The sequence below is a fragment of the Cydia strobilella genome, chromosome 21, assembly GCF_947568885.1.
Source record: "Cydia strobilella chromosome 21, ilCydStro3.1, whole genome shotgun sequence".
NCBI lineage: Eukaryota > Metazoa > Arthropoda > Insecta > Lepidoptera > Tortricidae > Cydia > Cydia strobilella.
The window spans coordinates 2,259,939-2,282,143 of NC_086061.1; the positions used below are offsets into that span (position 1 = coordinate 2,259,939).

At 36.7% G+C, this 22,205-nt stretch overlaps 1 protein-coding gene across 1 annotated transcript in view; it reads left to right on the forward strand.

The window, feature by feature from the left end:
• Positions 1–1,248: 1,248 nt before the first annotated feature.
• Positions 1,249–22,205, forward strand: part of LOC134751067 (uncharacterized) — a 164,481-nt gene continuing 143,524 nt past the window's right edge. Inside the window, exons 1-2 of the mRNA XM_063686412.1 lie at positions 1,249–1,479; positions 5,222–5,917. Coding sequence (XP_063542482.1) covers positions 5,270–5,917 — 648 coding nt within the window. The 5' untranslated portion in view covers positions 1,249–1,479; positions 5,222–5,269. The remainder of the gene's footprint in view (positions 1,480–5,221; positions 5,918–22,205) is intronic.

A 22,205-nucleotide genomic window follows, 5' to 3' on the forward strand; every position in this document is an offset into this window, starting at 1 on the left:
CCTATTCTCAAGACGTTTCGAAGTGTAATGTCAATTGCATACAATTTTGACAAATCTCGCATGTTAGTTGGTATCGAACGCATTCGCATTGTTATGACAATCCACTCCTACTCTAGTTTGTCTCTGAAAAAAACTACGGATGCGTGACATGGGTGAAAAAAATTTCATTTGCCGCCATTTGACGTACAGTTTATCTTTTAATTATTATTGTAAGCAAAAAAAATAATTTATTTTGTTGTTTTTAAGCTAACTATAGCGAAAGTTTCGTGTAAAATGAGCGATAAAGATATTTCGGCTGTAATATGAGGTGGGTGAATAACTGAATACCTATATCATAGAAAGTTTATAATATGTGTGTAGAAAAAATAGTGTATGTAACTGTACGAGTACATAATTAGGCATTAAAACACTCGTGTGGTCCTTTTAAGAAACTCACTTCGTTCGTTTCTTAAACCCACACTTGTATTTTGATATGCCTTTCATTATGTAGCAGTCACATAAACTACTATTAAAATACCTAATTGCATAATCTTCAAGGGATTCGCATAGTACAGGCAGTTTAGAAAAATATATGAGAGAAAGTTCTACTCTATGCGTCGTTTGAGAAGTTGGTTGAAAACTGGGAAAATCTTTCGCTTTCATCTCAATCGTATAGTTTTACAATTTATGCTCGTCACCTCCAAGCTCGTGAAGATAGCCCGTCAAAAGTCACCAGATGGTGCCATTTAGAAAGTTGGCATTGGCGCTGCTGACATATTTGCCGTGGAATTTCTATTGTGTATTATACTCGTAATCCTATACTTATTTAAATTCTGTCATGAGGTCAAACAAAACTAAGTCACGAATCCATTGCAAAACTCAAAAATCATGTTTGCAACATAACAATGCTGATTGTAGCTAAACGACTTGTCATTGTTATTCAAAAACCGAATGAATACTAAGTACTTATACAAAACGAAACGAAATACGGATATGAATATTTACAATTTATTAATCATCTTCCATGATTGATTTACACCTGCTGATCACACATAGTATTTAAACATTTGTATAATAAATACACAATGTTGGACGACTCGTGGAAATGACTAAATCGAATTTTTTTAATGTTTACTGTTATTGATAGTTCATCATAAATCGGATCCCATATTAGTGACGTACTTAATACTTTAAGATGGAGATTCGTAATCACTGAATAATAGCCATTAGCGATTAATATATCAACCATTGTTTTTATAATATGATCTCGTTAAAAATCCCCATAAAATAATTCAAATTGTTTAATAACAAACATGCATATGCCACCGTCCGTCACGCTGGGCTGCGCCGGCGCACCAGCACTGAGCACGCCAGTCACCTGTCAACCCGCGCTCTGCTCGCACGCACCGCGTCCGTCCCAACTCAAACACATACGAAACGAAACGAACGTTCACTAACACGACTAATTACTAACCAGTGATTTGAAAAAATAATTGTGGTGTGTTTTTTTTTATTTTATTTTGTGACGTGATTGGTGGATTCGATACGCGATTTTTTATGCCGGTGACAGCTTTAGCGGTTCAGGAGTTCGGTTTAATTGTAGAGTCAATTGTTTGGCGTGGATTTTCCATATGAAATTAATATTATGAATGAAAATATAATTATAAATTCAAATTAATTAAACCTTAGGCTCCTCCAAGTCCCCGAATATGGTTATAATTAGAAATTATTAATTTTATTTATTATACACTAGTACTTGGTAGATGTGAGGCAGTTATTTATTAGAATGTAGTTCTGTACTATGTACTACATATGTAAAGGCTGTTTTCCTCTTGAATTTTTTTTTAGCTAATAATTTTTATGGATAGCCAATTTTTATCAGATTTCATACAAATGATAGAAACATTTGACATACACCCACGACGACACGCTTCACGACAATGTGAAATACCGTTAATTCGCACTTAACTTATAATGATCAAAAGTAAAATTCTAGTTGATGCTTTAGCAAATTCTACGTTAACTCCTTTTAATTAGGCAAGTAAATGTTTATTGCCTTCATACAAGGACTGCATTGTCTAAGCGTTTGACGTAACGTATGAGCCAGAACATGCAGAGAGCAAAGTAAACGCATGGTAGCAATAAGGCATATGCGCTGTGCTAGTCTTCATACATTTAATACCTTTGTCAATGGTGGCTGGATACCAATGATTATTCATTAACGCCACAATCATGTCAGTCTATTGTTGCTGGTTTTTTTCAAACAAAACTAGCACTAAATTATAATATGTGTAGAGAATAGTTATCATTAATATATCTATGACATATCGATGATTTTTGCGATACTTACGTCTGAAGAAAAGTTCTCTTAGGAAGAATATACTAATATTTATCAACCAATGTTATTAGATGTGTAATTTATTTTTTACCCCATAAAGTAACTCGGAAAAAAATGTCGGCAAAGTCTACAGACTTTTGTTTTGTCCCATTTCAAAACACCAACAATAACAAACATGAAAATTAAGCAAAAAATTTAACAAAAATTTTATGCAGATTTATAGGTTGAAATCTAAACATAGCCTGGCAATTATAGCTAATATTTTATAAAAATTTCAAACTATTTGCTGACCCATACAAGTGAACACATTTGGAATCGTTTTTTACACAAAAGTAGGTAACATCACTTTTTCCATATTAAAACCTCTTTAAGCGTTATGACAGCACTTTGATTATAAAAAAAAACTGCCATACTTGAGTGGGATTATTGTTATTTTTCTTTGTCAGTAGTCACAGTTTACTGTTCGTTATACTTTTATTTGGCTGACGTTTTATTTGGCGTCGCAACATTCCAATATAACATGCGTTTAATTTTTTTTTTTAAGAAGACCGGTTTAAAGCAAATTGTTTTTAAGCATCGAATAGGTAAATATTAGGTATTAGTTTACTTGTTTAATAAACGATCATTATCAATACTGATCAAGTGATCACATATTTGTAATAAACACACTTATTTCCCATATGCAGTAGGTATATGTAAATTGATCAGGACCTCATAGTTAGAACATTTGTATAACGGAAATGTATCCGAGTATTACAGATCCTTTATTGCGGAAACAATTTATCTTTTTTTTTTCATAAGCTAAATAAACACGTATGCGGTCAAGATTTATGACCGACATTTTGGAAATAATCTGTAAAGAGTTTAATGTCTTTAACTTGGTTTCCACGTATGCTTGCGTGATGCGTCACAGGATATATGTGACACTCGGTTCAAAGCGCCCTCCTTATCCGTTAGCGTAACTTCTTACAACGCATGACACATTACATCTTTTGCTTGCCACCAAAGGACCTGATTTATGATTACATCTGGCTTAATCTTAAAATTTGCCTTTTTTAAATCGGGGATTCGAGGAAAATGTTGGCTTTTCACATCTGGTTCAGTTAGGAGAGACGTTAATGAGAACCGTAATTATACCTGTATGTAATTTTTTTTTGTATAAATGTTTTCTAAATTCCGTAATTTTTTACTTAATTTGTTTGAATAAAACAATAAGTAACGATAGCTCAAGGTGCTGTTGCAAAGGGACACTTGTATGTAGGTATAAATCTAGTTTAGCTTCGCATTCCTACAGTAAAAATACTGACAATTACAAGTAGCCATACAAGGAGTCGCAAGGCCCGTTGTAGGCGTCACCATTGACTCAACCCCCGCAAACGGAGCCCACACGCCAATACCTCAATCATTTGCATTATTTCGATAATGTTCTAATGCGAAAAAAGGCAGGAGGAATTTAAGGCGTTCGAAAACGAAGAATAAATTCGAAGCTTAATTATAATTATATAAGGAAGGTTAAATAAAGAAAATGTAATGTGTCTATTTAAAACGTTTAATAGCAAATGAAGATTAATGATAACGACGATAATCGTCGAGATTATAATGATTATAACCTTGTCAAATAACACATGCTCTTTAAGAACCTTAGGTAGAGGATGACGAGAACATTGACACTTGCTGGTTTTCATACCTTATATAGGGGAATATAAAGGGGTATACCCACGGATGATGTTGTATCAAAAACAGCAGAGATACAATCTAATAAACATTGATTGACAGATACTCTATTCGCAAAATAGATTCTATATAAAACTCAAACGAGAGTAGTTATCGCCAAGTTGTTTGCATCTTAGGTTGCTCGTACGTATGCAACGAAGGCGCAATTAGCAAGTCCACCTCTTGCATAACTGTGTGCTTAACCAATCCAACATACCTACTAGAAACACAGTATAGAAACAATGATAGTAACCTATCTCAGCACAGTGAATTGGTTTTAACTGTCATACGGTTTTAACTGTCATTTATTTGTTGAATAAATAAATAAAATCTCCGAACATTTAGGAATCCTAGACGCAACTAATAAATCCAGGTTAATCTAGGCTATCTGTATACAACTTGTTTCTTGTTTGTGGCTCGCATACTTTTATCCGAAGATAAACTACTCTATATAATTGTGCACTTCTTTAACACTTCATAGTACAGTTGTAAAAACTACGATATGTCCAGAAGCTGCATTACTTTGTTAGAGTATCAACTGTTTTATGTCACATGTCGGAAGCGTATGGGTACTAATGTATTCAAGCCATGTATAGGCGCCGTATACTTGATCTCCCATTATGTCAACATGTTTATGCATGTGTTTGCTTTCGTATTTCGGTCAAGGCTTACCTCATTTGCCTCAAATGTGCGTTTATAATTTCCAATCATTCCCTTTGATCTTTCTTTGATATTTATATCACATGTTGCTCATTTAGTGCCTTGTCAGAAAGTTAAATTCAAATCTGCCACTCGGTAGCATTATGGCTCAATATTTTCATGGGCCTTGTTAGGCACTACATTTCCCTTTTAACTTAAACACCCTGTTGTTAAACATTTATCTTAGCTAAGGTTTAACTCGTCACTCGCCTGGTCTTTGTATACCAAATACGATGTCACCGGTTGCTTAGCTCCGACGCAAGCATGTGACGTCCGCCGGAAGGGTCGCACCATATTCGGCGCCCGCGCACCCAGGCCGCCTAATCCGTCAACTAAAGTCACGCCTTTCAATTTCAACATTTACAATTCACTTTCAAGATCATTGTCCAAAATTCCCACTTATTGTCGAGGAGAGAAATGAGCTTGTTTAAAGTTGTCACCGGTTTTATTATAGAAATGTGTATCGAATTGTTAATTCCACATTTGTTATAGTGCGAGCGATGATAAAATTACGCCTGTGAAGGCGAGAACGAATCGAAAATGTCAATGTACAGATTCGTAAAAGAAGGAGGCAGCAGCAAGCGCCTCTTTGTGCAAGGGACGCTCGAGAACGAAGATTCGAAGCCTTTGAAGTCCAGCCTGAAGAAATCGACACCGTCTCCCGTCGGCTCCCCCATCACCACCAGCCTCAACTTGGCTTCCGTACCGAGGAGTCTCAGGGAGGGATTAACAAAACACGAGACGGTGTACGATGGTAACTACCCGGGCATGGAAAGGACGTCGAGCTACCGATCCGGATCGTACCGCGAGGAGAGCTACAATGGACGGATAGTCCACGACGGGAACCAGACTCACTTTGAGTATGACGCGGCCGACGGCGCGCTGGCCGTGCCTTCCTCGGCCGGCGGCTACGGGGTGTCGGAACTGCAGGCGATTCACACGAACAAAAGATTGTCGACCGAGATACTAGGCTCTTCGCTAGAGTCGACGAAGATCTCGAAGAAAAACGACAGCGGCCAGAGGCGAATCACGACCAGAATCGTGAAAAAGGTTACCACCCTCTCGCGAGGGGAGGAGAAAGCCTCGACCGAAGACTTGACGCGCCGCGGAGAGGCGCGCGAGGTGCACAGGTCCGCCGAGCACTACAGGCATGTGGAGATGGAAGCGACTCATCCGCGAAGAGTGAAGGTAATTACGTCTGATATTTTAATTGAGGAAGCCGTCTTTTTAACGAACGGAGACCGATGGACTTGTCATGATAATGTCCATTAAGACCGATAATGTGTTTAAGTCGTTTGTTTTTGTTGTTAAGTGTTCTTTATCAAGATTTTTGCTTTAACCAGTCTCTTCGATCATTCCCGATTATTTCAAGAATATATTCTAACAATTAGTCTTTCAAAGTACATCTTATCTTTGTTCTACATATGCGACAGATTGGAGATAATTCGACGTTCACGAAAATTTTTAAGAGACAGACAGTCTATAAAAGCTCTCATTAAAATTAGTGCTTAAATGAACGCGCGTAGTAATGACAAAATTGCCTACTATTAGTTATACGAGTGATTGCCTGCACTAACTATTTACTATTACATGCGCAAGGTGGGTGAAAGAGAGAACGCTAAGATTCAATGTTTCCTAGTGTTTAAGGGTTTGGTTAGTGAGAGTGCCCTAGCTTTAACCTAGGTTTTTGGTAAATAAATCACTCCCAACGAAGGATGCTTCATTAAAAGCTACAATTCACGTCGGCCGTTTGAGATACAATCCCAAAATAGATAGAATGTTCCTTGGCTGTTTAAGTACCTACATTTTAGACCAAGCTTAAAATTCCAATCAATTTAATAATCCTTAAATAGACCAGATAGCCTAACTTATTGGATTTATTTATAAATCGTAGTGCTTTTCAGAGTATAAACAATATATCGTTGATGATGATGGGCTCTCTCTATTTGCTTAAACGAGGGTAAGCCGTATTAAAATTTCAGTGACCATCGCTTTTTGATGCTCAGCAACATATCTATACCTTACCAACCAGAGATCTATTGGAATCGAAAGATTAGATGATAGGATGAAAAAATGTTATAAAATATTTTATTTTTAGCGAGAAAAATCACGTTTGTTGTATGGAAGCCCCACTTAAATATTTATTTTATTCTGTTTTTAGTATTTGTTGTTATAGCGGCAACAGAAATCGGCGATCACGGTTCATGAGATACAGCCTGGTGACAGACGGACAGACAGACAGACAGCGGAGTCTTAGTAATAGGGGAAAAATTACTTTGATAAAAAAATTTGTCTATATACTGCGAAATGCAGTGTCATGATCAGTTGTGAATAGGCTCTATTATCTGACAGTTTGCTCTCTCTTGAGATAAATTAGCTCGCACCGTATTGGGATGTTTGGATTGCATTCTTCGCACACACATGGTCGAAAATAACGGTCCGCTCCAAATCTGAAGGTGTTAAGGATGCGGAGGAGTGTTCATGCACTAGAACATTTTTCAACGTCTGCTTTCATTAATAGCCGTTATTGTGGGACTTTTAATAAATGAAATTATAGTTGCCCAAAAATAGTTAAAGGAGTGGTGTTTATATTTAATGTAGGTACAAATACGTTCTGCTTTCCTCTTGCCGTTGCTATAATTACAATAGACTGACAGACAATATTTATTTTCTTAAAAGAAGCATCTTATACATTGATACTTTAGTTCTCAATTCTCACGTCGTTTGTGTAAAACACACAATTAAATAAAACGTAACAAAATCGGTCGTAAAAAATTATATATCCACGCTGAATAAATTAGATAACAATCGCAACAATACGAATATCAGATCGTTCTACAATTTAAATTTTGTGGTGGTCTTGAGTGGAAAAGGCGCCCGTGACGTCATCGGTGACTTCACAGCGTGGGTGACGCGCTGGCGACGATCAAGATCCGTATAAGGCTAAGAGCATAAGCTGGATTTATAATGGATCTACATAATAAATTCTAATTGCGTACTTGTTGCCAATCGATAAGATAATTAGACTTAGGTATCTCACAGTATTCAAAGACATACTAATACTACAAATAAAGGGCGGTTTTCTGATAAAACGTGTCAAAATCGAATTTGTGAACATGATAATCATTTGCAAAAGTGCGAAGGGTACTCATGAAGTTGGTCTCTAGCGCTAAAATGAACAAACTACATTGGAAATATGGCGCGACTGTAATTAATAAAAATCACTGTAATTAAAGCAATAGCAAACCATCAACCGTTTAGCTTCAGAACTACACTTAAAAAAATAATTGCATCGTTCCAACAATTGCTTCGTAGATTAAGGCGGAAAATTATAAATATAAAGTAAAATAACCGCACACTGGACGTACGAGGTTCTTTCTGTATGATTTAATAAGTTTTTGGCAAAAAATTCAATTGTGGTACAAGCTTTTATAGCTGACTGTACTTTTCTTTCCATAGGCAACTAATATTCATCGAGACAATTCTAAAAACCCCAAACACAATTAGTTTCGTCGTTTTATCACAGAGTTCCTATGGCCACCTCCTGTCTCTATCATCAGATCAGCTCGATGGTACCATATTGCATTGTCACCCGACTTACATGTGTATGCAAATTTTTTAGCTTCATTGGAAGTCGGGAATAGGGTCAAATTTAACTTGCAAGATTTGAACCGTACAAACAGTTACATAAGTACATACATAGATACTTACATAGGTACATTGCAAGTGAATAAAAAGCTTGTAAAATTTACTTGTAAATAATTTGCCACCTTACAAGGAGAGATCCGAAGTGAGATTGGAGCAATGTCCCCTTACCATTGCATTAACAAAGAGTAAGGTATTACTTATAATAACCTTTCTATTTTCTATCTCGTCTAGGAAGGAAAGTAAGGCAAAAATGCATTAACTGTCAAAATGTACTCGTTAAAATAACCGTCGGATTTGGATCGAAATTTAACATGGCAGATCGAAAGCCAGAGATAAGACCACAATAATAGCATAGACATGACGACGGCGCCTAAAGTTCAACTCTTGAAATAACCGGAATAATGTCAGCAGTTCAACCGTCTGGGAAGACGAAAATATTATACCAGATTACTCGAGAATAGTCCTTATAAATCATATCCTAAGAATCATAATACAATATACATTCACTCGTGTTTCTCTCGCGTTTAATATTTGAAGTTTATAATTAAGATATTCAATTCCTTTTTTAATTAACGCGTTGTTGGAATCCATTCAGCCAGTGAAAGTACGTTATCATTTTAATTCCATACAATGGATAGATTTTCTCTTAATTAGTAATAGGAAGGCTAGGCGTGGGCGATTTGTTCAGTTAACTAACCATGAGATATGCGCTTACATTGTCGTGAACATATGTAGTTCATTTACATACATACCTACTCTAATTAAGTATATTAGGGACTTGCTAGTCAGAGAACAATAGGATAGCATAATCCTACCTACGTACCTATTCAAAAACTAAATATATAGGTTTTCATCGAAGTCAAAATTGTACCAAGAAACATAATCTAGATTGAATTTTGAACCCTATTCAGCAAATTGTATTATAAGTCTGTAGGAATCCCTACTAACATTATATAGGTAAATGCGAAAGTAACTCGCTCTGTCTGTTACCTCTTTACCCTATGTCCGCTAAGCCAATTTAGATGGTTTGGAGGTAATTTGAGGTCCGAGATATCTGATGGCGACTTTACATAGGTTAGTTTTTGTCAATCATCAACAACATTTCACGCAGACGAACTTTACCCGTACCATGAGTAATTTATAATTTACTTATACATCTCGCTCGCACTAATATGCCAGTACGAGCGAGATGCATAGAAAATAAGTTACGTTCTCGATAGCGTTTATGTCAGTGCCAAACTGGTGGTACCTACACTGGTATAGTATATATTCTGATGCTTGTTTAAATCGTCTCACGGTCCGTTGCTTCGACTAACGCATAATTGTTTTTGGATTGCAACGATTTTGCATAAATCGCACTGCCAGTGCAATTTATGCAGTGTGTAGTTAAATTGTGATTCTGATTTAGCGTTTGACTTCAAACGGCGATTAGTTTCTTTGTTAAGAATAATAGCCCGTAACGTAACCCATATGAATCTATCTATATTGAGAAATAAACCAGTACAGAGTGGGTTTTGTATTGCATGGTTTTAAAATATTCTAATAATCCGAAGATTACGCTGTAACCTGATAATTAGTAATGTGTGGTATTCACTCATAAAACCACCGGCATGCCTCAAGGCACCCATCTGAGACCGCTACTGTATATAAGTTAGTTGCATATAATTATTCTCCATGCTTAACGGTTTTTGCTCATTTCTATGTTTTTTGCATAATCATGTACTTTCTTTTGTTTAGTAATTAATGACCCATAATATGACTTCAATGGGACGTGCTTGGTTTTTCTGACCGTTATTTATAGGCGTTTATAATACATAGTAGGAATGAGGATGGTCTTCTATTCTTTGTGAAAAACTGAATAGATTTAAACTAACTATCGACTGTAGATGAAAATCTATGGGAGATTACAATGACACCTATTCACTTTTTTTTTTCAAGAAAATGATGTTAGAGCAGATGGGTTAAACTATATGTATGTACGAGTCTTAGCATGCTGTTGATCAGCATGCATGCATAGGAAGAAACATGTATCTGGTACCTATAATTAATAGTTATACACATTGATGTAACGGAGGTATGACGTGAAAAGGTGAGAAGGGTGCGAGAGTAATCTACGTGACGCAATCCGTAATTAGACGATAATGATATATGAACTCAAGCACTTTTCTGACATCACTTTAATTGGACAATTAGCCACTTAATTCATAGAAAAAACTGACAAAAAGCTATCTTAAACCTTAATTGGTTATAAGAAAAGAAAAACAGCTGTTGAGGTGGTTGAACTCTGAAGTAGTGCAATTTACTGAATCGTGTTACTTGGCTTGTCCTTTAGCCGTTTAGATTTCGCGGATTAGACACACTAGAGAGGTCCCGTGCTGGCGATAGCTGTCATTAAGATAATAAAATGGAATAATTTGCCTTGACTTTGGGCTCTCTGTTAGTTTGAGTATTTCTTCGATAACATACTTAAAATGCTATAATAATAAACAAGTACTTGACACACAAACTTAAGTACTTACATTACATGCGACATGCGAGTATAGAGATGACTCGTAACAGTCCTTGTCAATATTTTCATTCGGCGCCAGCTCTCGGTAATCAATTTGTACAGTCAACCGCAGCTCTTATAATCTTAACAATGAAGTTGTGTTAAATAATCTATTTTAACATATAAGAATCAAATTCAAGAATTAAACTTGTGTTCAGATCATTCTGGCTACCTTGCCCGCTAAGCCACTTCTGCTGACTACACTAAAGTTATGTCGATATCGTGCACAAGCAATTTATTTATACGTCTACAATTTTTCTAAAACCGCATATGTTCTTGAACTTTCGTAAGTTTTATGTGAGATGATATATCTCCATCGGTTTTCGCATCTCACAGTAGCGGTCGTAAATCACCGGAGACGCGGAGATGCGCACCGATGCGCACGATTGTCGAATCGAAATCACGTGCGCAGACGTTTGCACAGCAGGTCCCATTGTCTTCCATTGTTTCGTTTTTAAAATTATGTAACAGTTTTAGGTCAATGTCGATTTTAATTGTTTTTCAGCTGTTCATAGCTATACTGCATATGTTATCAACAATTCAACACGATGCGATTTGTTATGGCCGCGAAACTAAAGCTGATAGAACCGTAAAGCTGTGAAAAAACTACGGTTAAAATAGTAATATTTTACTGTTGTTTTTAACTATAAATATCAAAAGAAAAAGAAGATTAATCTAATAGTCATGTGTTCTAGACCGAGCGGAGTTGAAAAGTACTCGTATTATTGCTTGATTTAAACTCTACATTTTGAGTTTTATTTTGAATCAACGGTTTTTTATCATAAAAGTTTTTATACATACATATTAGCAATGTTTATTAGTTTTATTTGCGCGGTTTCCAAGTTTTAACAAAATTTGCTGCTATCTAATGACCTATTTGAGTTGCTAAGGAGGCTTTTAGCAGTCAGTGTCTTTGCTTGCAAGATGGCGGACAGGAAGGAGTCAGGTGCGGCGCGCGCGCACCGGCGCGTGAACACCCGCGCTCTATGGGCGCAGGGTGGCAAGACCGGGTGCCTCAAATTAAGCTACTTAACTCTAATGTTTATTAAAACACAAAGGAGTATGTTCCATGTCGTTCAATACTGGTATCTTAAATAAATAATAAATTACTCCTGAAGTGAACTCAACTTTGGGTGTGTTCTTCCAAAGAGAGTTTTATTCACCGTAACTACAATTACGATATCCCTGACCTTGGTAGTCTTGGCAGGATAAGTGAATGTTGTCGCTTCACTCTTCATAAAATAATAATCCGCGAAGTTGTTCCGTTAACCTTATTTGGCAAGATGCAATAAGCCTTATAAGGCTTTCTTAACATTTTATTACCCTGTTAATTTTTATTTACATCATTTGAGTCAATCTGCAGTTATAAGCTCAAAACAAGATGATTCAAACTCTGACCAACCAGCTTTTATTTTTTACTGCTGAATCATTGCACATAAGTCAATCAATTTGTAGCTATTAGCTAAGTTGCTTATGTTTACTTTAAGACTGTTTGTTTCTCAATAAATAATAATAATAAAAAATAGTAATAATAATAAGTGAGTCAGATTTAAAAGTGTTTTAACTTGTAAATGTACTTTTGTTTAAACTTGCCATTTAAGTCTAGTTACGAACGCAGATGTCTAAGTAATAAAAGCACTTATATGAAGTATTCACAGCAGAGCCAGCACCGAAAGTGTCAGTTCCGAACTAATAACCACAGACAGAGAAAGCAAAGGGCTTCTAATTGGGAAAGTGGGACGGCGATAAGTGGACACGCGATACTGGAGGCTGGCATTCAATATCGGAGATTGATAACTTCTGTGTAATGAGTTTTCCTGTCCATTATTTATGACTTTATTAGACATCCGTTATACTCGTATTAGATTTGTTAGGAAAATGGGATATCTTTGAATTAGATGTTTTTTTATATGGTTTAATATGGAACTGGTAAATAAATCATCGTAATGTTTGAATGCAGAATAACGCACGTGTTTGCATCTGTTGCTCCCCGTATGAATGTTACTAACAGGCATCAATCAATACTTTTGAACAAAGTTTCAAAAATATGTGTACGCTCTTACACCTTAGACAATAAAGTCGTGTTCACATATTTATGAGCCATTTGTCTGGATTGATATTTTTGCCTCGACTGTATGTAGGTGACAATAGTCGTGTTCAGATATTTCTGAGCACATTGTTTGCGATGATATATCTGATGGTGACTCTGCCGTAATAATATGGTCCAAAAATATAATAGCAAATATAGGTATGCCAATTACGCTTTCTGCAGAGATGATAATAAACCTGCTTTAAATCGCTATAACCGAGTGCCTAATGAAATCACTATCTCGCTAGTCTTATGCAAATGATTGTATTTGCATGGCGAATGATAAGAGCTTGAATCTAGCGCCTACGTAAAGTAAATATTGCAGATTGTGTTATTCACCCCAGCCTGTTTTAGATGAATATACAAAAATGGTTGGCAATTTGCATACATCGGCGAAGAAATTTTAAACACATGAAGTCCTTGCCTTTAAACCGGTGTGGTGTGTATCAAAGGTCTGTGCCGAGCTTTGAGATGGATATAAATATAAGCTGATGATGATGATGAAGCAGAAAGTCATCCGGCTACCTCCGAACTTAATTTTGTAACCAACTTCAGGTGAAAAGTTAAGTACTTAGGTACTTTATTTGTCGGCGTCACACTACTAAGCGACAGAAGTTTAACGTTTAACTGCATAAAATTCAGAGAATTCGCATCTCACCGTTATGTCAACTTGCAAATTTTAAACAAATATGCTATATAAATGTATCTGTAACGGCATATTAAGTGAATTTATATTAAGGTAGACATTTTTACGGTTTGCGAACCGTAAAAAGGATCTGGACACGTGAGAATTCATAAAGACAGTTACACAAACGGCTCATAGCTCTATGTGAAGCTCTTATTATTTAATGTCTTACAGTGAGACATAAATCTATCGTGCCATATAATGTTATAAAGTTATTGATGAATTGATGATTGACATAACATGATTGAAACATAGAGTGATATTAATCATAGATTATTATCAGGTTATTATTGGCAGTGTAGGAAAACTTACTAGCAATTGGGTAGGTTTTCTTCTTCTTCCTCGGTCCCTCATTGCTGAGGATCGCGACCATGTATGCTCCGTCTCCATAGTGTGCGGTCATAAGCCACATGAGTCACGCACTGCATGTTGCCGCCAACCACCCTCTTCACACCATCAGGGTAGGTTTTAGGGAGACTAGATAAACCGTAGCTCTTTAGTTTTTGTTTGTTACTGTAGAGAAATATTTTCTTACAAAAAACTCGTGCACCATTACGCAAAAACGGCAAAAAAAACCACGTTTGTTGTATGGGAGCCCCACTTAAATATTTATTTTATTCTGTTTTTAGTATCACGGTTCATGAGATACAGCCTGGTGACAGACAGACATACAGACAGACGGACAGTGAAGTCTTAGTAATAGGCTCCCGTTTTTACCCTTTGGGTACGGAACCCTAAAAACGATTTTTAGACATATTTGAATGTTTTGTTAATGCAAAAGTTAATTCGCAACAGAATCAGCATATTTATAACCTGATAATCCATTAATTCTTTCCACAAGTTACAACTGTTACAAGTCTACCAAATCCCAAAACGGCTTCCCACATGGACCGTTACCGCCGCGTATGGTACGAGTACTACCTTCGCTCATTACACTACGATTGTCCGTCGATCCAGTTCCTACAGATTTATTCGTAACGCGGACGTTGATTAACGGGCTTTATATTGAGCGACTGCTTTTCTACTCTTGGTGGTGGTTAACATTATATTTATAGTTTGGCAAGAGTTGATTGTCAGTGGCGCCTAAAGATTAAGACTACCCTAAACCTACTAAAAGTAAAGTTAAATTAACTGAAGAATTTTGAAGACAGGTTTAATTTTCAACATCAGAAATCCGAATTATTCAAGCAAAAATCTATACCAGCACCGAAAAAAGTATAAGTAGGCACTCGTACCTACCGAAATAATATTGGAATGTTTATTACATAAGCACGTCGGTTACTTCCGACGCGATGTTTTTGCCGCGATGTGATAATCACGATGATCTATCTATCGATAGCCTGCCTTGTCGAATGCCCATCTATAGTTATGATGTCAACGGTTCTGCGATGACCTCACCCGCCGTCTCATTTTACTTGGACCTATATTTAAGGGTATGTAATTCAGTTCAACATTATTATCATCCGAAATACTTTGGGCTACATGTATTTTAGACCCGTAGGTGCGTGTTACAAGAAAATAACAAGTAGGATATTGTTGCGCTTCAGAGATTCTTTTGTTTAAACATGCATAAAATAGATTTACATTCAATTCTATTCTTATATCACAAAATTCACTAATATGCATGCATCCATGTTATTGAAATAAGCCACAGAGTGCAGCCAACCTGAAAGCGAGGTGCGAAACAATTAGCCAATTATTTTAACCATGCGACTCCAGAGCCGCAGACTAAATAAAGATGGGCGATAACGTGGGAGCAAGGATTGTCGGACGTGAAATGTTGCCGGATTGTTTCCTTATCTGTGCCATCGTCGGCGCTAACGGAGCAGCAGTGATCAATGTTACTTTAGTGCCCTCTTTTTCTTTCGAAAGTTTGAGTCTTTTGAGGAGGGCAGTTACGTCCAAATTACACAGAATAAACAGCTCCGATCATGATACTTGGAAATTATACAGCTAATGAAACTACATCAGCAGTTTTCTCCATCAGGACCTGTCTAGGGTTTACATATTAGATAAGATTTCGGGATAGATTCCGGTTGATTGTACGCAAATAATATATTCTACATCGTTGTTTTATTCTCCGTCACGCTTCGCTAGGATACCTTTGGTTACTGCTCATTCTCTTTCAGTTGTAGATATTGCCCAATTTGAGCAGCTTCAGCTCATCGTCAGTTGCCCTTAATTATTGTGTACGAATTTCCCTCGTGTCCCATAGCTTGGCTCAGACCCGCTATGTTTACAGAGCAGTGACGGCAGCTCATTAGGTCGTGGCAGACGGTTATCGCGGAATCACGCTCGCAGCCCCACGATTCTTATGTTTCACTCCCAACTCCCAACCCAACCAAGATGCCAGGTGCTTGATACTGTTTGGACTTTATAATGGGATCAAATATTACGATGAAGCATTGCTTAGGTTTCTGATTCGGGATCCTTTGTTCCGAATTTTTATAGTGGCAGTGGGTGACGTAAAAACCTAAATAGAGTGTCCAACCACAAAAATTGATGAGAATTGATCTAATACAGAAACGTGCAATGCAAATTATGTCAGTTACGTTCAAATGGTATCCACACGTACAGTGTTCAAATATAAAGCCTTGCTAAACACTTAAATGTTATGGTACTTGTACCTACTTTATAATAATTATGTTCTAACTAATCAACTACAGTTGGTAAACATGTAATGATTAAATATTGTTTTGTTTCATCAAAGATGATCGATTACATCTGGCAATGAACATGATCCAGCATGGAACTTCAAATGCCAATGAACTCGCTATTTCAGTCAAGTGGCTAATCCAAAAGCAGGCCCACTTATTGCCATAATCGTATTATGTTCTGATATTGAGGAATTTCAATATCTTTCTTGTTGTATTGAATTTGAATGCATATGTAAATGCAATGCTTAATTAGGAAATATTGCACAAGATGAACTTCTACTTTGGTACTGTGAATAATGAAGTTACATAGGAAGCTATTACCTGCGCTACATCAAATTGTTAGATCAAATGTTGAGAAGCGAAAATATTCCCAAAAAGTAAACAAAAACAACTTGATACGATCTTCAAAAAATTGTTCATCACTTGCTCACGATTCGATTGACAAATAAGATGGATTCACGATTCCAACAAATTGGTGGGCACAATCCGATTCCGAGTGGTTGCACGCATTCTTGACGATTCGATTGGGATGTAATGTCGGCATTATTCGTTCCGCTTACTGACTTGTCGGTGTTCAGTAACTATGTTATGATAGTGCTCTATTGTTTTGACTGTCAATGAAACTTTATTATCACATTCCTTTAGTAAGAACGCAACGTGTACCTATCATCTTAAGGATTGATTAATCTACCTCTAAGAAAATCCGTAAGTAATTAATCGGCGACAGATTATTTATATCTAAGCAGGGCTTTGGGCTTGTTTTTTGTTGTCACATAGCCAAGCTTATTTATTTTACTTGAAATAGGTTTTTGATTACGTATTTCTGAATATATTTTCCGCTAAATTTGTTGTTTCTAAAAACCACCATTGAGAGTATCCATTGTGCTTCTAGCTGCTTGAATCGTGACTCTAATTCCCGCTAATACTCCGCGCCATAGATCAACTGCATTAGGGTCAAAGATTTGTAATAGTAATAACATTAAAAACGGTGAATCCAATCCGGACAAAACCTAGCTCGCTCCATATTTCACAGCGTCAGTCCATTGTCCATTCTGTTCGAAACCGCAGATCTCGCTCGAGCGAATCTAAACTCAACAGCGATAGCGTTAAAGTTCTTAATGACATTAAAGACGACGGTGATTACCTGGAGCATGACCAACGTTTCATTAAAGTTGATGGACAATCACTACAATCAGCGGCCGCTTTGCGATCGTTGTTTGCAGTCAATGATACTTGAGGTGATGGCGCTAATAAGTTGCTAATGTTGCCAAATAAGGACAGATGGGTAATATTGACATCCTTTCATTTACATTATGCTTCTACACTACCGAACTATGTTTGAAACAATAAGGTAGCGGCTGTAGAAAATGTTGTATTGGAGACTTACATTTGGATTTCAGCTTTCGGCAAAAATTTTGAACTGCATATATAATACATAATTAATAGTTTTTGGTTACGTAATTATGCTCTTGTCGTTTGGACTATTGAGGTCATTGTCGAACTTGTACATGTATGAGTTATTAAAACTGTCACAGGTATACTTAGTGGTAAGTCAAATTTGAAGACACCTGCTATATTTTAATACAAACCATCAATTGAAAAGTGGGCGTATAATAAACGACTTTAATTGTTTTTTTAACGTCATACTAAAGACTCAAGCCTATAAAGCGATCAGATATGCAATAAAAAGCCAAGTGTCGACTAAGTGAAGGCCCTGACACACTACCCGATGACATCATGGATTCTTTAGCCTCCGAGACTACACCCACGTATCCACGCATCCATACTAACCCACAAATTAATGCCGCTACCTTATTGCTAATGATTTAAAACTCAATATCCAACATACAATGTAAACCCAGGTGTAACTGCTTATTGGTATCAAAATAGCCTCAAGCTTATCAAAATAAGATTCGTAGGGAGTATTAGTCTCCAAAAATGGTTGGTCTTAATTCATATTAAAGGGCAGCTGGTTGGTAATGTCTTACGTAACGTGCGGACTAATTAGCATTTTCGTAAGCGTGGATGGATGGCCTTAATTTAACGATGACTCCTTTTGTGTAGCTGTTCTTTTCCTTTCTTACTCATTCTGCCTTAAGATTGTCCTAAATTTTTACAAACACAGCAATTGCATACATTTGAGCATGCTTTAGACTCTACAGGAATTATCGTCTTCTAGCGATAAATAACCCTAAATGCTTAAGGTTTCACGAGTTAAACTACTCATAATGTATTTAATAGCAAGACCATACAATTCTGATGATAGACATATATGTTTTAGAGTATTTCCAAATATAGTAGTTGTATGGACTAGCCAGATATCAATAACAAAAACTTTGCACATTACACATTAGCAAACATTTGTATAGACAGTGAAAGTATGTCCCCGTGCGATGCTCATACGTCCAGCTTCATGGACTGATTCCCCTGCCCATGGCATTTGCTATGATAATGATACTTTCATTTGATCCGATCATTCGAAAACTAGTTTCCACTGCAATTCAAGACGAGTGCAGATATAAGGTCGTACTGGATCGGCTGGAAATTGATTTAATACTCGTTCTCTGGTCCTGTCAAGTATTTATCCAATCGAAAAGAAATCTCGTAATTTATCAATATGAAATCCTATAAGTACCGACCTTGGCGCAGTTTGACAGGTTTGGTTACTAAACAAATGTAAACTCTGATCAGAAATATATGATCATTGTCTAGAGGGCGCTGTTTTTCTCATGTATTACATGTGTGTCAGTTCGGTATAGTATGAAAAAATTAGTTCCAGTGAAATTCCGCAACATGGCGCGTGATCATATATGCCTGGTCAGGCTTTAGAAGCGACCGACCCTTACCAAAACAGTAGATAGTCATAATTCCTGTATTGAACTATTTAGTCCATCAATTATTTTGCTATGCATCAAACGTGCTTGTAGACTTCTGAATGAACGGTAAAACAAAGACATTGAAACGTGCGCCTCGGTGCCGTGCCGCAAACAAAAACGGTTTAGGGATCTATATTTCAAGAGAAAATCCCGTAGTTAATGTCAAAATTTACTAAGAGAAACGGCGAAGAAACACAGCGTTAGCACATACGTTATTAAGTAATATGATTACTTTTTCTAAGCAGTAACTAACGCGAATTGATATTTGGAAACTGATCATCGATATTGTCATACTTCAAAACGAAATACCTATATATTAGAAATGTTCACATAAAAATCTGTAAACCTTAAATTGCCACTGAGAAATTTCGATTAATTTTCCTAATTCTGTAAGTAATCCATCATGTAAAAACGTTAGATTATGGTACCTTTCTCTGGATGTAAAAATGTACTGGACATTATACTGAACCGTTCGCATTAAAACTGTTGCAGCCTTCGTCTTATTTCTTTAAAATCTTTAAATAACCGTTGTAACTATCAACTTTGTTAAAATGCGAGAAGAGTTTGCTATGCAATGTATAACAACTATTGTCCGCTCGTAGGTATTTCAGGTATCTCTTTTGATGCGACAATGACCAACGGTAAAATAGGTGTACCTTTTGTTTATTTTGGAAGTTTGGTTTTGTTTTACAAGAAAAAGCACAATAATCTCAAATTTATTGTTACATACCATCGAGAGTATGGAGACTTATGTGTGTAGTGTATTTAATTACAGTACGACTCAGTAGGTAGAGGTACCTACTCGAATGCCCTAAGCCGTTTGGCAAGTGGTGAAGCGGTTCGATGAACTATAATCAGCTGATCGATTCGATTTAGCATTGACACTGAGTTCATTGTCCGAGATTCGTAACAATAGAAGAAATACGTGATTCGTAACATTTTACAGAGGCTTCGTAGATACAAATAGGCTTCCCAATATGTAAACATTGAACTTTCTGTACTCGTTCTCAAATCATAAGCCTTTCTTATTAATACATATAATTACAATAATTCATATTTACAATTTTATAGTCATTACCGGTATAAAATAACAAAATGATTGCAATAATTGAACTATAATTTCTCAAAATTATACACATCTTTTTTGATGCCAGCTCCTGTATGATTGGAGCAATCAAAATGATTTATTGGCCTTTCTGTAATTATATGGTAGAAGAATGCTAGTTAATCTTCATTTGTGGATAACCCGTTTTATAAATCCTAAACATTTATTATAAACTAGTATTATTACTAATAATTATTTCATAATTAGACTGCACGCGTTAATCATGGTACCTACTGCAAATATGGTGCGTTATTATTAATCGGATATGGTTGTATAATTAACCACAAACAGGGCAGTGTGTACGGATTCTGGTAAACGGCCCAGTAAAGGAAATTTTTACTATCATTAGTTTCTAAATATAAGTTAATAGAACTGCCATTACGAACAAAATGTTTATAATATTTTCACGTTTTCCTGCAGTCAATTGCAAACCACTTAAAATAACTGTTGCTTGTCCGCTTACCTCTTGCACCTTACTACTGGCATGTTTTTCTCTAGACTCAGGCCAGCTGCAGTTTTCCTTAAAAGACACCGATAGCTTCGACATTCCTAAGCCTCGATAAACCCTAGGTTATCCAGTCAGGCTTAAATTAGAACTTAATTCGACCATTACACGTACAGTGCGAGTTCGCTTCCTCATACTTTCATGCTGTTATTGGTTTCAGTTAGACACGTTAGATCTATTGAGCCTTATTGCTGAGGTGACAGTGGTGAATTTGGTCTGTTGGATTATTTGTGCGGTTATCGCTGTGTATGGTACGGCCTCAGTTTGCGGTTAGTTTTAATTTCGCATTCGCGTATAGTTGAGTTTTCTGATTTGTATGCGTGGCTCTCGTTATTACTTAATATACTCAAAAGGAATGAAATGAGGTATATTTTGCACATAACCACGGAAAGATACACTTAAGTAAAATACTACTTAAAGCGTCACGCTTAACAACGATAGCATTATAATGCTATTCTAGTAATCGAATACGGCAACGACTAGCAATGTTTCCGAGGTAACTTTGACTCTTACCTTATTATCATTAGAATTTAAACCTTAGCTACCAACAACAAAATGTCTAAATTACCTTTTACATGTTTGAAAGAAACTGATGTTAGAATTGAAAGAAACGCTAAGTTTTTTGGCGCATTCTTGTAGCCGTGGGAAGATGGCGTCATTGTTTATATGAAATGTATCGACCATTCCGAATGCGATATGAGGTAATCGGGCAAAAACCAAGTAATCGTGGGTTAGTAGAGCTCTGTTCCCGTAACTCTGTTGAGTGGAACCGATGATTTCATTTGTGTCTCCTACTCGTGTATTCTTTATAACTTGATCATAAAGTATTAAACTCTTGAAATTAAATTGTTTGACATTTTGTTATCATTAAGGCTACGGCTAGGTTACGGCTTGCTTAGTAGTTAGGTACTTCAACTGTCACAAGGGTTAGTTTAGGGTTAGGGCTGATTACGCAACCCAAAAACACGTAAAATAGAACTATTCCTTTGTTTTAAATGTTGTTTTTATTTGATGATGATGATGCTCTCCTGACCGATTTCGGCCATAGCGATTGTGTGCTCTGGAGTAGGCAATTTTTAATTCGCGTTATTAGCATGTAGCTGATCCGCTCTATGGTGCGCCCTTAGGTGGCTCACGTACCCTATCTTCTTGCTAAATACTCGAGCGCATTTTGGGCACGTCAGCGCACCACCTACATAGTTGTAGGGAATCGAGGTTGGCGGCCGAGCCTTAAGCTCATCTCGTTTCCTGTCGAGCTCACTGCGGCGTTCAGTCTCGAAATCGATGACTCAATCGTGAATGAGGCGCTCTTCCGCTCCCAGACCGAGGGTTGTAGTTTGCATCTCTTCATATGTCCTTTCAG